The sequence below is a fragment of the Cherax quadricarinatus genome, chromosome 65 (assembly GCF_038502225.1).
Source record: "Cherax quadricarinatus isolate ZL_2023a chromosome 65, ASM3850222v1, whole genome shotgun sequence".
Lineage (NCBI taxonomy): Eukaryota > Metazoa > Arthropoda > Malacostraca > Decapoda > Parastacidae > Cherax > Cherax quadricarinatus.
The window spans coordinates 16,363,075-16,379,051 of record NC_091356.1 but is presented as its reverse complement, the minus strand read 5'-3'; the positions used below and the strand labels follow the sequence as shown (position 1 = coordinate 16,379,051).

At 41.1% G+C, this 15,977-nt stretch overlaps 1 protein-coding gene across 1 annotated transcript in view; it reads right to left on the bottom strand.

Annotated features, from left to right (window-relative positions):
* Positions 1-10,146: 10,146 nt before the first annotated feature.
* Positions 10,147-15,977, bottom strand: part of LOC128700601 (carbonic anhydrase-related protein 10-like) — a 65,174-nt gene continuing 59,343 nt past the window's right edge. The window contains exons 8-9 of the mRNA XM_070098996.1: positions 11,046-11,206; positions 10,147-10,312 (exon numbers count right to left, since the gene is read on the bottom strand). Coding sequence (XP_069955097.1) covers positions 10,147-10,312; positions 11,046-11,206 — 327 coding nt within the window. The remainder of the gene's footprint in view (positions 10,313-11,045; positions 11,207-15,977) is intronic.

Genomic DNA, 15,977 nt, shown 5'->3' with positions numbered 1-15,977 from the left:
CTACCCTGTGAAGCCTTGTACAGTATTGTCCATCGTGGTATTAGCCGTATCTTGTGATGGCTGGTACTGTAATGTTCCACTGTAGAACGACCATTACCCTGTGATTCATGGTACTGTAGAGGCCCACTGTGGTATGAGCCCTACTATTTCGCTTGGTTTTGTTATCATCCACTGTTGTATGAATCAAACACCGTCTTAACTGGTACTGTAATGGTCCGCCGAGGTATGTATGAACTTGACCTTGTAATCTCTGGTACTGTGGAAATAAATGGTATAAAATGCCGACACAGTGGAAAAATAAACACAGAAGCAATATAATGTGATCCTTTATTGACAACGTTTCGCCCACAGAGTGGGTTTTATCAAGTCACAAACAGATCTGTTTGTGTGAGCGAAACGTTGTCAATAGAGGATCACATTACACTGCTTCTGTGTTTATTTTTCCAATCTCTGGTACTGTAAAGGTTCACTGTGGTATGAACTTTACACTGAGATGTCTGGTATTGTAGTGGCTCACTGAGGAAGGAATCCTACCCTCAGATGCCTGTACTGCAATGGGTCACTGTTGTTTGAAACCTTCCACGTGATGCCAGTTACTGTAGGGATCAACAATGGAAGGAACAGCACTCCATGAAGCCTTGTACGGTAATAGTTCAATGAGGTACGTACGTTACATGCCATGTATGTACTGTTGTGATCCAGTGTGGTATGATCCCCAAACCCGTGATGCTTTGGTAAAATTTTGGTCCTGTATGAAATGAATGCTTCTTCCCCTTGGTTATGTTTGGTACTGTGGATTTCCATTGTGATATGAACCTACCATAGTGATGCTTGGTACTGTACTGGTCCATTGTGGCACGAACCCTATCCTTGTGATGCTTGGTACTGTAATGGTCCCCTGTGATAAGTTCCCTTCCCCGTGATGCCCGAGATTGAAGTTGCACACTGTGGAATGAACAATACCCTGTAATGTCTTATACTATAATGATCCAAAATGGCATGAACCCTACCTCGTAATGCCTGACGCTTAAATGGTCCAATTTAGCATGTAACTGCGTTGTGATACTTGGAACTATATTTGTCTTCTGTTATACGATCCCTATTATGTGATGCCTTATGCCCTCAAAGTTCACTATGATACGAGTCTACTCCCAGTAATGTCTAGAATTGTAGTGGTCTATTGAGGAAAGAATCTTAACAGGAAAGAACCCTTCTCTGCATTCCTTGGAACGGTAATGGTCCACTGTTGTATGATCACAACCCTGTGATCCCTGGTACTGTAATGGTCCACTGTAGTATGAACCCTGTCCTATGAATGTCTGTTATGTTAATGGTCCAGTACCATTAACATAACACCATGATGCCTTGAACTCTAAAGTTCTATTGTGGTATGAGCTTGGTTGTGCCGCCTGAGCTGCTAATTTATTGTGCGCGCCCAGCTCATCCTGTGAGGGACAGCGCAAAAAAAAGAAAACAGGATTACGAAGGTCACAATGGGACTTTGTCAAGCCCCAGTGAGCATTGTTACATTGCTAGAAATGAATATTGGTCATTTCGTATTTTACAATTACTTCATTTAGTTGTTGTACACAGTACAGTAAGGAATGCAATCTCAAAAAATTATTTCTTATTACCACTACAAGAATATTAAAAACATTGGTTATAGCTGTGTTACAGTGTCTATAAAGACTGTTTATCTAGTTGACGCAAAATGTGGATACAATCTCAAGATTTCAAATATCTTATCATTAATGAGGTGTTTTGCCATATCCTGTAAGGTTTACATGGAGGCATCTCTGAAAGGTTGGACGACTGGACACTAAGATATAATGCTGCAGTATATGGCCCGTCTCTGCCCACACGCTTTATATTTTGTCTTTGACATCTCATACAAACAGTACTGCCAGAGATACGGCATAGCCTTAGTCCAGCAGTAACATCTTGCAATCTACTAACTTTGTTATTGTATTCATAGATATGGTTTGACTTGACACATTTCATTACGACGGAGAATGGATCTGTTAGTTTTCTATCTGTACTGTTCTACTTTCTTTGAGTCACTTCATCACCCCATCTAGGTATCAGACTGCCAGCGTGTTATATAGTTGTCGCATCTGCAAATCACAGCGTTGAAACTTGGTTATATTCAGGACTTATGTCCATACACGCATAATTTGCATGAGAAATCTTCGAGATGTCATTTGAGTCCTCCCACTGTGTATTGTACTCACGTGTTCAACGTCATCTGATACTTACCCAGCATCGTATTCAACGTCATCTGATATTTGTTCAGCATCGTGTTCAGAGTAATCTGGTATGTGCTTAACATCGTCACTACTTACAGACACAGCGTTATCCAGCTTCATCCCGGCCAATTATAGCACGCCAAAGGTGATTTTAAAGGTTTTTCGTCCATGGAGGGTGCACTGTGGTCAGGTCCGCCCTGGTCACATGTGCAAGGAGTGAAGGTGCAGCATCTCGCTTAGCCACACCAGCTCGCACAGCCTCCCACACCATTCACACTCTGTCTCTGTGATGTCTCCATGAATTCCTTATAAATTTCTGGTATAAGCCGTTTATTCATTATTGTCCTGTAATCTTCGCTTGTGGTGTAGTTTTTCTGAGTCCCTAAGCCACGGAAAGCCATAAAGCAAGCCGTGGACAATCAAGCCTCGAACGCACCTTGCCAAGGCACGTGTATCATCCTACAACAGCTTAAATTCTACAAGCTACAGCAGCCAGAGATGAAGTTTTAGTGTGATTTCTACGTGTTCCTATATCTCACATGTTCTGTTATTAGGCACAGACCGAAATCCCCAGACACATACTTTTTAGCGCAGTCTACCCGCTCCTAGCTCCACACCCACACCCACACTCCACACACAATATCTGCATCCTCACTCTCCTAAGCTCTGTTCAGGTATTTTTGTGGTTAATTTCTCTTTGTCAGTGTTTTTAGTTGTGTCCTGGGAGTGGGTAGATTATTGTACACCCCATGTTCATCCTTTGAGTGGTAGCGCAAAAAACAGTATTACAGAAGCCACAATGGGTCTTTGTTAGACCCCACTGGACATTGTTTTACTGCTAGAAAGAAATATTAGCCATTTCACACTTTACAATTGCTTCATATAGTGCAGTAAAGAATACCATCTCTACCATGACATACCTGGTATTATAATGCATGGCATTATAATGGTCCACACGTATGAACCTTGCCCAATTATGACTTATAAAGTTACTCTGTGATCTGAAAACCACGCCGTGATGCTGTTACTATAGTAGTCAACTATGGTATGATGTTTAGTACTGTAGTAAACTGTGGAATGAACTCTAACCCACGGTACCTACTACTGTAGTGGTACACTGAAGTAGGTACATTACCTGCTATTCCTTGTACTGTTGTGATCCCGTGTGGTATAATGCTTGAAGCAATTGTGGTCCACTGTAGTATTAACCTTAGCCCTTCCTTTCCCCGGTAATGCTTGGTACTGTGCAGCTTCATTGTGATATAATCCTACCCCCTTGCGATACCTGGTACTATACTGGTCGATGGCAGCATGAACCTTATCCTGTGATGCCTGGAATTGTAATGGTTCATTGGGGAAAGAACCCTACCTTGTTATTCTTGGTTTTGTAATGAGCCACTGTGGTATGCTTGGTACAGTAATGCTACACTAGGGAGCACTGAAATTTTGGTAAAAGCTGCACCCTTCAGGCATTGTTCCTTATATACATCTTAGATTCAGTGCCAAATATGAAGTTGATTGGTTGAGATTTAGCACACTGTTTTTTGTACTATATCTATGTACTCTGTAGTAATTATAAACATTAATTAACTTCCTCAGTGATTATGCTGGAGCTGCCATTGCTACCGTCACATTAATGGACTATGGCATTATCATCAAGGAAGACAAAAGTCAAGTTATTGGTTCACAGAAGTTACGAGATGCCAGACATAAATACCGAATGGAGAGGCAAGAAAATGAGCTAGCAAACTTGGAAAATATCACATCACTGTATTTTGATGGTAAAAAGACCACCACTTGTGTAATGACAAAGAATGAGAAGACCAAGAAATAGAATCCAAAGATAGTGACTCCAAAGCCAGTCCATGGAAAGGAGATTGCCAAGACTATCTATACATTTCTGGTGGAACAGAAACTAACTCGGCAGCCTGTTGTATGTGTTAGTAGTGACGGAACCAACGCAAAAGTCAGAGCTGACAATGGAGCCATTCATCATCTTGAAATGTTGCTTGGTCATCCACTCCATTATTTCATGTCAGCTTCATGGAAATGAGCTGCCATTCCGTGCTATTTTCTACTACTATGACGGTAAGCCAAGTGATCCTGAGCATTGGAGAGGTCCAAGTGGCAAGCAAATCAAGAATCCTCTGTCCGAGTTGCCAGTTGTTGCTTTCCAGCCAGCTGATTTCCCTGCTCTGAATGACAAGGTGGTAGAGGATCTGTCCTGAGACCAGAAATACTTGTATAGGATTTGCAAAGGAGTTATCACAGGTGTGGTTGATGATGACTTGGCTGCTCTTGAACCAGGTCCACCGTGTGTGTCAAGGTGGAATGCTTTATGGAGTAGGATCCGTAGGCTGTATGTGGCAACATCAACACCCAGTTAGAAGCTGAAAAGAGTCGTCATTAAAAATTTAAAGTTCAGTGCTCCAATGTGGTTACACATGAAGCTGCTCCCTTATGTTAGACACGGTCCAAAGAACGTCTTCCAGTCACTGCAATTTATGAGACATCTAAACTGTGAAGAAAAGTAGACAGTAAAGAAGACTGTTTAAAGAAATTTCTACTTTGCTCACACAGATCAGCTGCTTCTTGGTATGTGCGATGATGAAGACATGACTGAGAGAGACAAAGTTGTCTCAATGATAAGAGAAATTAGAGAAGAGAATCAGCAAACAGAAGAATGTACTGAGAGCTCTGATGAGGATGGAGAAGATTCCGCTGATGCTGTTGACGAGGACTTGTTAAACTACACTGATGATGAAGATGACAGTGATGATGAAGAGAATAACAATGTGGCTCCTATTGTCAACTAAAGTGGCAAGCAAAGAACTATCATTCCATGATTGACTGGAAGACTGATCTCACAACTGAGCCTCCTTCCATTGCTTCTCTATCAGCTCAACAGGTTCCGAAAATTATTGAGACTCCACCGGAGGTGCCCAAGTGGCAGAACAACACTCAAGCTGTTGATAGAGGGATAAAACTGATGTCTGAAGCTTGCACTAAAGTGACTGGACAGAAGGCAAGAGATGGATATTTTCCAGGAAAGTGATGCCCAAGTTCCGCACCAAGAAAGACTTCACTTATAACTTGTAAGAGTTTAAAATTAAATAGTTGATGATTGATATAACCCACGTACATTTGATTATACAATCTTCACAACCAAAAATGATAGAAACCATGTTCACTTGATTATTATCCTGGCAACCAATAATTTATAACTAATTGTTTTCACTGGTGTATAATTTGACGAAAAGTTGATCTTGATGGTGCAGGGTAAATGGCCATGAAATTGTCTGAACTTTTGCACATAAGTTTGTTGTGACCATACAAATAATGTCTGAAAAGTGCAGCTTGTATCTCTAAAATTTGCATTTTTTTAATGCTCCCTATGATACACTGTATTATAAACTCTGCCCAATGATCCCTGGTACTGTAATGGTCCGCCGAGGTTTAAGACTTACCCTGTGGTTTCTATTACTGCAGTAGTCAGTCATGGTACGAACCGTAGTACACTGTGGTATGAATCCTAGCTTATGATACCTTACAGTGTAATGAACGAATGTGGATAGAATCCTTCCATGTGATTCCTGGGACAGTTACTATTCACTGTGGCATGAACTCTATCCTGACATTCTTGGTACTATTGTCGTCCATTTTGCCAGGAATCCTACCCCGTGATCCTTTTAAAAAAAGGTCCACAGCTTGTTTCCTATGATTGTAGTCTCATTGTTAAAGTCTAAAGTTCTCATTGAGAGAGAGGAGCCGTATGTGGCGTCATGTACTGAGGGAATTCTTTTTTTTTCTGTTGCATAATCTGCTGTCTTTCCTCTTTACTCTTAGGGTATTTTCTTTTGTTCTTATCATCCATTCTTTCATCAGGGAAGGCGACGTTTCTCTCTTCACGTCATCCACTCCATGTCAGTAGTCCACGTTAGCATTAGTGTTCTTTGGTGCTGGGATTAACTTATATTTTCAAGGCTCCAAATAGAGTTCTTTACTTATGTAAGCATGGTCTAAAACCTTAGCCTTCAAAACTATTATTTTTAATGTTTAGCTTTCTGGCAGTCCTTAGTTCATTTCTTTGTCGTTCATGGAGACTGCTGGATGATAACAGGATTATTTGCAACTTGACGTCGGCACATGATTGGTCTTAGAAAATTTTGTACGGACTTCGTACGTAGTTGCGTGATCTAGGCCGATGTTTACGAAGCTGCCTGAGGCGACCAAGTAGTGTCAACCTTTTTGCTGTCTTCTCTTGGTCATCCTTGACTTAACTCATCATTCTCCCTACATGTAACATCGTGGCACTCCTGGCACTCCAGCTACATGTATAGTCCACAAACTCATCACAGTGTAGAAAACTTTAAATATTTTCAGGTTTAACAGGATTAATTGTGTTATTTTATACTTAAGTTTGCTTACTCCGTACACTTGTTTAATCTAGGTTAATTTTATTTAACTAAGATGCTGAAAATAGAGAAAAAATTATGACCCTTCTTCCTTTTTTTTCCTTGACAAATGACGATCTTATATTTATTAAGTAACGAATTCCTTGGAGTCAAAAATCTGATGACGATAGACAGACTTTATCAGGCAATCATTCATGCTGGTGTGTAGACTGTACTTAACAATTATTGACGGGAAGTCTACTGGAGTCTTTCTTCAGTATATTTGCTTAATGTATCATTAAGTTTAGAGGATTACTCTTTATATTGAGGACCAGAGGAGGATAACTCAAGTCATCATGAGCTTTGGATGACTACGGGGAAGGAGATAAGACTTTCAGAAGGTGATTGAACTAGTTTCATAGGAAAAGAAACAAAGAGAGTAGAGCGCGAAGAGCACATAAAAGGGAGAAATTAAAGCGTGAAGAGAAGATAAAAAGAGGAAATTTTTTGACTGAAGAGAAGAGAAAAAAGAAGAAATTAACTCTGGAAGAAACAAGAGAATGGGTAAAATGGGGTGGTTATGAAACAGCCGGAAAGCGGAAACACTTCATTAAATTGAAAGAATTATGATTCAGGTGTTGAGGGGCAGCATGAACAACCATGGTTATGGTTGTCTAACAAAAGATGGATTAAGGGATTATTGATCATTCGTTAACTACAAATAATATGCGTCTACAGCAAAGTCCACCATACACTGATGAACATATAGCGTGAAAAAAGTACCACAGTGAAAACAGGAAATAAAACCTGAAAGTTTACGCGTCCTTACACACACATCTTTCTTTGAAGACATGTGTGTAAACACATGACAGCAGTCAGGTTTAATTTCATATTTTCACTGTGATATTTTTTTCATATTTGTAATCACACACTTTATCGCGATTTCTTAAATATTACAGCATATGTCATGCGGATGGAGACAAGTGTTACTTTGTGAGTCGCCTGGGGAGTCCTGCTTAACTCGCTTACCTTCATTACTTTATTGTTCATTAAAAATTTATTCAACTTTATTAGCAGAAACTGTTGCAGATTATGGAATGTTAAAGAAGCCTGTTCTAGATGCATTTATGAAAACTTTATTATAGCACTTTATTTATATTCACTATAATTTATCTAAAGGAGAACTTAACTCATTTCTTAATTTTTTCAATATGTTTGATTACTGAACTCACTAACTGGGCACTGAAAAACAAATTCCTTATATGACTTCAAGACTCGACCAGTTTGACACATCAATTTATAATGATATCCACATCTTTATTAAGGAGGATAACCTTACAACAGATGCAGAGATGGTGGGGGAAGTGTTTCTAAGTTCCCTAAATTTGAGAGCAGTAAAGCACTGGTCTTTTTTTTATACTGTGGTGACTCGGGTCACAGGTGGCCTTTGTTGTCTCAAGAAACACTGTGACAATGTAGGTAGATGTTTTGCTAACATTAATTCGGAAAGTCTATTCAGTAACTGGTATCCACTTTTCTAAGAGGCTCAATATGTTTGTGTGGTTCTATTATATTATTTTCTAATTTAAACTTGAATCCAGTTTACATCGGATCGAACTGATGAAGTATATTACCTCAGAGTGTAGGTGTTAAGCCAGTGTTTCCAACGCTGTACCATCCTAGTGGTAATGAAAGAATTTACCGATAACATTCTGTCCTCAGATCTATCCTTCAGAAACTGTGTTAACCAAAACCATCTGTATAGTCTTCATTCTGAGCGATTTTTTAGGATTTTCACCATTTGAGCTCCAGTACGAACGTCAGGCTAGAGGTCCAGTACGGACGTCAGGCTAGAGGTCCAGTACGAACGTCAGGCTAGAGGTCCAGTAAGAACGTCAGGCTACAGATCCAGTACGGACGTCAGGCTAGAGGTCCAGTACGAACGTCAGGCAAGAGATCCAGTACGAACGTCAGGCTAGAGGTCCAGTACGGACGTCAGGCTAGAGGTCCAGTACGAAAGTCAGGTTAGAGGTCCAGTACGGACGCCAGGCTAGAGGTCCAGTACGGACTTCAGGTTAGAGGTTCAGTACGGACGTCAGGTTAGAGGTCCAGTACGGACGCCAGGCTAGAGGTCCAGTACGGACACCAGGCTAGAGGTCCAGTACGGACGTCAGGCTAGACGTCCAGTACGGACGTCAGGCTAGAGGTTCAGTACGCACGCCAGGCTAGAGGTCCAGTACGGACGCCAGGCTAGACGTCCCTTATATATCCTTAACCAACTTTGGATTAATGCAAACCACTTATCAATTTCTTTCATATTTGATGAAAGGTAAAAAGGCATTGCTGAACTTGTAACACAAAATTTAAATGTCTTTATGAACATTTACAAAACTTAATTGATATGAAGAGTCAGAAACGTAACTTTAAGACAGTAAAGTGCTAGTGTTGTTACCCGACAAAGTTAGTAAGTTATTAGTTTCTTGGGCGAAGACCTTATGGACAAGGTATGTAAAAGTGTGGATTATATAATTGCTGTAAATAGTACATGTAAAACCTACCATATCAATATACTTAAGAAATATCACTGTGATCTTAATATTTTTGTCGAACACTTATGACGAAGATTTTATTTTGTTTCAGTAGTATATCAATGGGGTTATATCTATGTAGTATATCCATGAGGTTAATACAAGTGTATAAAACTCAATGACCAGCAATAGATGATATTTTTTTATATAATCGCCTTAGATCCAACCGATAAGACGTCAGAGGTGAAAACTAATCCAGAGTTATCTGAAGACGAGAAGGTCCAGGTGATGCAGTTTGTCTCGGAGCTTTCTAAGGCATTTCTAGAAATCCAGGTAAAACTAGTTCTGCTGGACTAATGATCGAACCGACCACTAGAGATCATTAAATGGAAACAGTAGCCAGTACCTGACCACGTTAAGGTCGGTCTTTGATAAAGAAGTTGACAATCTTCTGAAACTGCCGTAACCCCCTGGAATTAAAAGTCCTGGCAGTGACGCAGTTTAAAAAAGAAAAATCTTGAAAAAAGAACTTATTTTGGTGGTTGTAATGAGACTAACACAAGAATATTCTCAGCAGTATTTACCAATATATTAATGACTACAATTTGAAAGTCGTTGACCCGTTGATTGCAGCACCAGCGATTGTCGCACACTTCGTAAATTTATTTATTTACTTTTTTTTTAGTTTCCTATTTTTTGTTACCTTTTCCAGTAACTGTTGTGGCTTATAACACCAAAATCATGTTTGATATACCTTGGCTAGTCATTGTATGCAGCACAATACCCACACTAACAATATCAATAATATATTGTTGGCAAAACAATGATTCAGAACAAGGTAAATACATACACGTCCGACTGCTGCATTTTTCACCCATTCTAACATTATGTACAATTATATACAATCACTGGTCATGTTCCTGGAACTGTTGCAGTCTGTGGTAGTTCCTGAAACACGGCTCCATACATAGTTGTGTTTTACACTTCCTCTACATAGAATGCGTGTCCATGAACTTTACTGGACGCCATTTCTACTGGACGCATTTCTACTGGACGCATTTCTACTGGTCGCATTTCTACTGGTCGCATTTCTACTGGTCGCATTTCTACTGGTCGCATTTCTACTGGTCGCATTTCTACATGCCTGCAGCAGGAATTATAGCTAGAAAGTGATCATACTTCAGCGAGAGGGTGTTTGCTGATCACTACGGTGGCACATGTGATATGGAGGTGTTGTGACCTAATATTTCTGTATTATATGGGTATATGTCGGTTTGTTGCCAGTCTTGATCAGGTACATGTTGTTTGCACTGAGCATTGCAATGTTACAACGGAATGTTTCATATAGCACTTGTAGTTCTTTTGGAATATAATCGACAAACCCAATATGCATGAAACATTTGCCCACTAAATGTATGTTTATCGAGTAATCAGTGACATCAGCTGGTATCATAGTCGATTCACTGGTGTCGCTATTGACCTTTCTTGTGTCTTTTTTTTTTCATTTCGTGCTGGTGAGTCGATGTCAACAGTGTCACATTACGTTTGTCACGTCACCGAAATGCCATGATGTGACACGTGAAACACATGCAACTCAACTGTACCAATGCCTGTATTGAACTTGAACATTTGTTTACGTGTTCCACGCACAGTATCACACACACATCTGTCATTTTCACTCTCAGTTTGCAATGATATGTTTCCATCATTTTTCTCACCACATCACCAGATATTCCCAATTACTTCCTGGTATCCTTTAATGTTTTATTTCCTATGTACACAGTGAGATCCAACACCAGGCAGCTCTCACAATCACACAAAACAAACAGCTTAATACAAAGCGTATTCTCGTATATACTGCTTGAACGACAGTCTACGTTTGAGCAGGATCAAAGGCTCGTCGGTGACAAACTTCTGCATTGGGTAAAAATATTCTTTGATCTTCTGTTTGAGATTCATCCCTGATCTTGTAAAACATATCACTTCTGTCGTACCTCGTCTTGTCTGAAAAGACTAGCATACGTAGCAACAACATAGACTGCAATCCCATAAGTTAACTGCGAAGCAGCACATGTGGTTTTTAGGATGATGATAAATAAGAAACCTAATTTTCATTATTTCTAACACCAATTTATCATCATTGCCTGATTAAAATAAAGCTCTGGTTTAGTGTATGTTTGCTGAAATCAGGAAGTTTATGAAAAGTTTTGAAGGAACTGCCAACCATTATTGTAAGTCAGTATCCAACTTCTCGACGGTACTGAAACATTTTGTTGCTGAGTGAACTCTGCCCTGGGAGGCCTGGTAGTGTGGTAGTCCACAGTGGCATGAGCTCTACCTCCCTTTGTGATGCCTGGTAGTGTGGTAGTCCACAGTGGCATGAGCTCTACCTCTCTTTGTGAAGCCTGGTAGTGTGGTAGTTCACTGTGGTATGAGCTCTACCTCCCTTTGTGATGCCTTGTAGTGTGGCAGTCCACAGTGGCATGAGCTCTACCTCCTTTTGTGATGCCTAGTTTTATAGTGATTACTATTTGGCACTCTACCCTGTGATGCCTGGTACTGTGATTATCCACTGTGGCATGGACCCTGTCCTGTGACACCTGGTAGTGTAATGGTCCACAGAGGAATGAAACCTGACTCGTGATGCCTGGTATTGTAATGGTCCCTTGGGGTATGACTCTTCCCAGTGATGCCTGGTAGTGTAGTGGTCCACAGAAGAATGAAACCTACCTCGTGATGCCTGGTATTACAATGGTCCACTGGGGTATGACTCTTCCTGTGATGCTGAGCACTATAGTGTCTTGTATTGTAGTGGTCCACTGTGGTATAAACCATGCTCTACGTTCCGTGGTATTGTAGTGGTCCACTGTGGTATAAACCATGTTCTACTTTCCGTGGTATTGTAGTGGTCCACTGTGGTATAAACCATGCTCTGTTCCGTGGTATTGTAGTGGTCCACTGTGGTATAAACCATGTTCTATCTTCAGTGGTATTGCAGTGGTCCACTGTGGTATAAACCGTGTTCTATCTTCAGTGGTATTGTAGTGGTCCACTGTGGTATAAACCGTGCACTATGTTCCGTGGTATTGTAGTGGTCCACTGTGGTATAAACCGTGTTCTATCTTCAGTGGTATTGCAGTGGTCCACTGTGGTATAAACCATGTTCTATCTTCCGTGGTATTGTAGTGGTCCATTGTGGTATAAACCGTGCACTATGTTCCGTGGTATTGTAGTGGTCCATTGTGGTATAAACCGTGCACTATATTCCGTGGTATTGTAGTTGTCCACTGTGGTATAAACCATGTTCTATGTTCCGTGGTATTGTAGTGGTCCACTGTGGTATAAACCATGTTCTATCTTCCGTGGTATTGTAGTGGTCCACTGTGGTATAAACCATGTTCTATCTTCCGTGGTATTGTAGTGGTCCACTGTGGTATAAACCATGTTCTATCTTCCGTGGTATTGTAGTGGTCCATTGTGGTATAAACCATGTTCTATCTTCCGTGGTATTGTAGTGGCCCACTGTGGTATAAACCATGTTCTATCTTCCGTGGTATTGTAGTGGTCCACTGTGGTATAAACCATGTTCTATCTTCCGTGGTATTGTAGTGGTCCACTGTGGTATAAACCATGTTCTATCTTCCGTGGTATTGTAGTGGTCCACTGTGGTATAAACCATGTTCTATCTTCCGTGGTATTGTAGTGGTCCACTGTGGTATAAACCGTGCACTATGTTTCGTGGTATTGTAGTGGTTCACTGTGGTATAAACCATGCTCTACGTTTCGTGGAATTGTAGTGGTCCACTGTGGTATAAACCGTGCACTACGTTTCGTGGTATTGTAGTGGTTCACTGTGGTATAAACCGTGCACTACGTTTCGTGGTATTGTAGTGGTTCACTGTGGTATAAACCGTGCACTACGTTTCGTGGTATTGTAGTGGTCCACTGTGGTATAAACCGTGCACTACGTTTCGTGGTATTGTAGTGGTCTACTGTGACATAAACTCTTCTCTTCCCATCTTTTCAGAATGTTTGGTAGTGAATTGGTCCACTTTGATATAAACCGTATTCCCGCTATTCCTGGTAAAGTGGTGGTCCACACTCTTTGGAAACCTACTCTGTTTTACCTAGTATTTTAATAGTCCACTGTGGTATTATCCCAACCCCGTCATGCTTGGTACTCTGTTACGAACGCTGCCCCATGATACGTGGCACATTAGTGGTGGAATGAGTCCTACCCCCCTTTCGTTTGTGTCTCATAGTGTAGTGGTCTAGTGAGGTACTAACCGTACCACTGTGACACCAGGTACTCTTGTTCACTCAGTAAAGAACCTTAGATCATGATTCCTGGTAATGTAGTGGTTCACTGTTATGAACCCTACCGCGTGTTGTCTGGTTCTACAACAATCCATTATACTTGGAACCCTACCTAGTGATGCATGTTACTTTAATAAGTTTATTTAGGTGTAGTTGCACATAAATACTGTTAACGTAAATTGTCCTACATAGTGACATATATGTAAATTGTCTAGGAGAAACCAAAAAATGTCAAAGTGGTTTATTTCTGCTGGGATCCTTCAGTGGAAATACCACTACAGTACCACGATGCGGTAAGGGTCTTTTGAACAGTACGTCTCACTGTGATGCCTGGCACTGTTGTGAATTAACCCCTAACCTGTGATGTTTGGTACTGTAAGGGTCCATTTTGGCATGACCCTTTCCTGTGATGACTGGTACTGTAATGATTCACAGTGGCATGATCCCTACCAGTGATGCCTTGTGCTGTAGTTATTTAATGTGTTATCAACCTTATCCTATTCTTTCTGTTGTAGTGGTTCACTGTTTTATAAAATCCTGTTTCATCATGACTGGTATTGTAGTGGTATTGTTTGGTACTGAATTAGTCTACTGTGGCATGATCATCTTTCCCCGCTATTGCTGTCAGAGCAGCGGTTCACGGTGTTTTGAAACCTGTTTTATGATGCCTGGTACGGTAGTAATGGCTAACTGAAATCAACCCTCCACTTCTGGTTCACTAAGGTATGTAGCTTACGTCGTGATGGCTCGTTCTCGGGTGTTCCACTGTTGTAAAAGCCTTAACCCACTCCGTGAGGTATATTGTTTTAGAGATCCACTTTGATATGAACCCTCCCTCCCTCCAGGGTGCCTGTTACTTCAGTGTTCCACCCGGTAAGAACCCTACCCCGTGACGCCTGGTAATGTTCTAATCTATTGTGTTATGAGTCCTGTCCTCGTAATGCCTGTTGCTGTAGCGGTCCTCTGTGATATTAACTCTACCTCCCTTAATGATGCCTGGTGCTGTAGTGGTCCTCTGTGATATTAACTCTACCTCCCTTAATGATGCCTGGTGCTGTAGTGGTCCTCTGTGATATTAACTCTACCTCCCTTAATAATGCCTGGTGCTGTAGTGGTCCTCTGTGATATTAACTCTACCTCCCTTAATGATGCCTGGTGCTGTAGTGGTCCACTGTGGTATGAACCCTACCTCCCTTTGTGATGCCTGTTGTAGTGGTCCGCTGTGGTATGAACCCTACCTCCCTTCATGATGCCTGGTGCTGTAGTGGTCCACTGTGGTATGAACCCTACCTCCCTTCATGATGCCTGGTGCTGTAGTGGTTCACTGTGGTATGAACCCTACCTCCCTTCATGATGCCTGGTGCTGTAGTGGTTCACTGTGGTATGAACCCTACCTCCCTTCATGATGCCTGGTGCTGTAGTGGTCCACTGTGGTATGAACCCTACCTCCCTTCATGATGCCTGGTGCTGTAGTGGTCCACTGTGGTATGAACCCTACCTCCCTTCATGATGCCTGGTGCTGTAGTGGTCCACTGTGGTATGAACCCTACCTCCCTTCATGATGCCTGGTGCTGTAGTGGTTCACTGTGGTATGAACCCTACCTCCCTTCATGATGCCTGGTGTTGTAGTGGTCCACTGTGGTATGAACCCTACCTCCCTTCATGATGCCTGGTGTTGTAGTGGTCCACGGTGGTATGAACCCTACCTCCCTTCATGATGCCTGGTGCTGTAGTGGTCCACTGTGGTATGAACCCTACCTCCCTTCATGATGCCTGGTGCTGTAGTGGTACACTTAGACATCTGCGAGTACTTGCAGTAGTTACTCCTAAGATTCAGTCAGCATTCGTGGTAGTAAGGGTATTTGCGTCCTAGACGAATGTGTCCCGATCAAATGCGTCCCAGTCTTTGGCCTCCCTGGACATTTGCGGCCCGGTCTTTGGCGTCCTATTATATGTAACTCCATGTTAAATATGACAAGCCTCTTATCTCAGGTCAAAAATCAACCGTTTAATTATTTAGGATAAGTGTAAGCAAATGAGGGTTGCCTCGTTTACGACTGATTCACCGGAGTAGTTCAGTGTTATCTTCTGGTTGTCCACATCATGCATACTTTTTAAGTTTGGACTTATAAACTAATTATTTTAATCAATAAAATCCTTGCTACAATCTCTTGTTTAATAAAAATATTTTTGATAAAATCACATGAATATTTAAAATTATATTTTTTATGAAATATACATATAATGGTATGAAAATAATCAGGACACAAAGATGTAATATAACAAATTAAATCTGTATGAAGTATACATATATTGGGACACCAATGTCCGGGGCGCAAAAAAAAAAAAAAAAAAAAAAAAAAAAAAAAAAAAAAAAAAGCTGACACAAATTTCTTGGGACGGCAATGACCGGGACGCAGTTGTCCAATTGCTCTATCACCAGCCCCCTCAAGGAAGGTTCCTTGATGTTGGTGAGGGGCTCTTGATTTAGG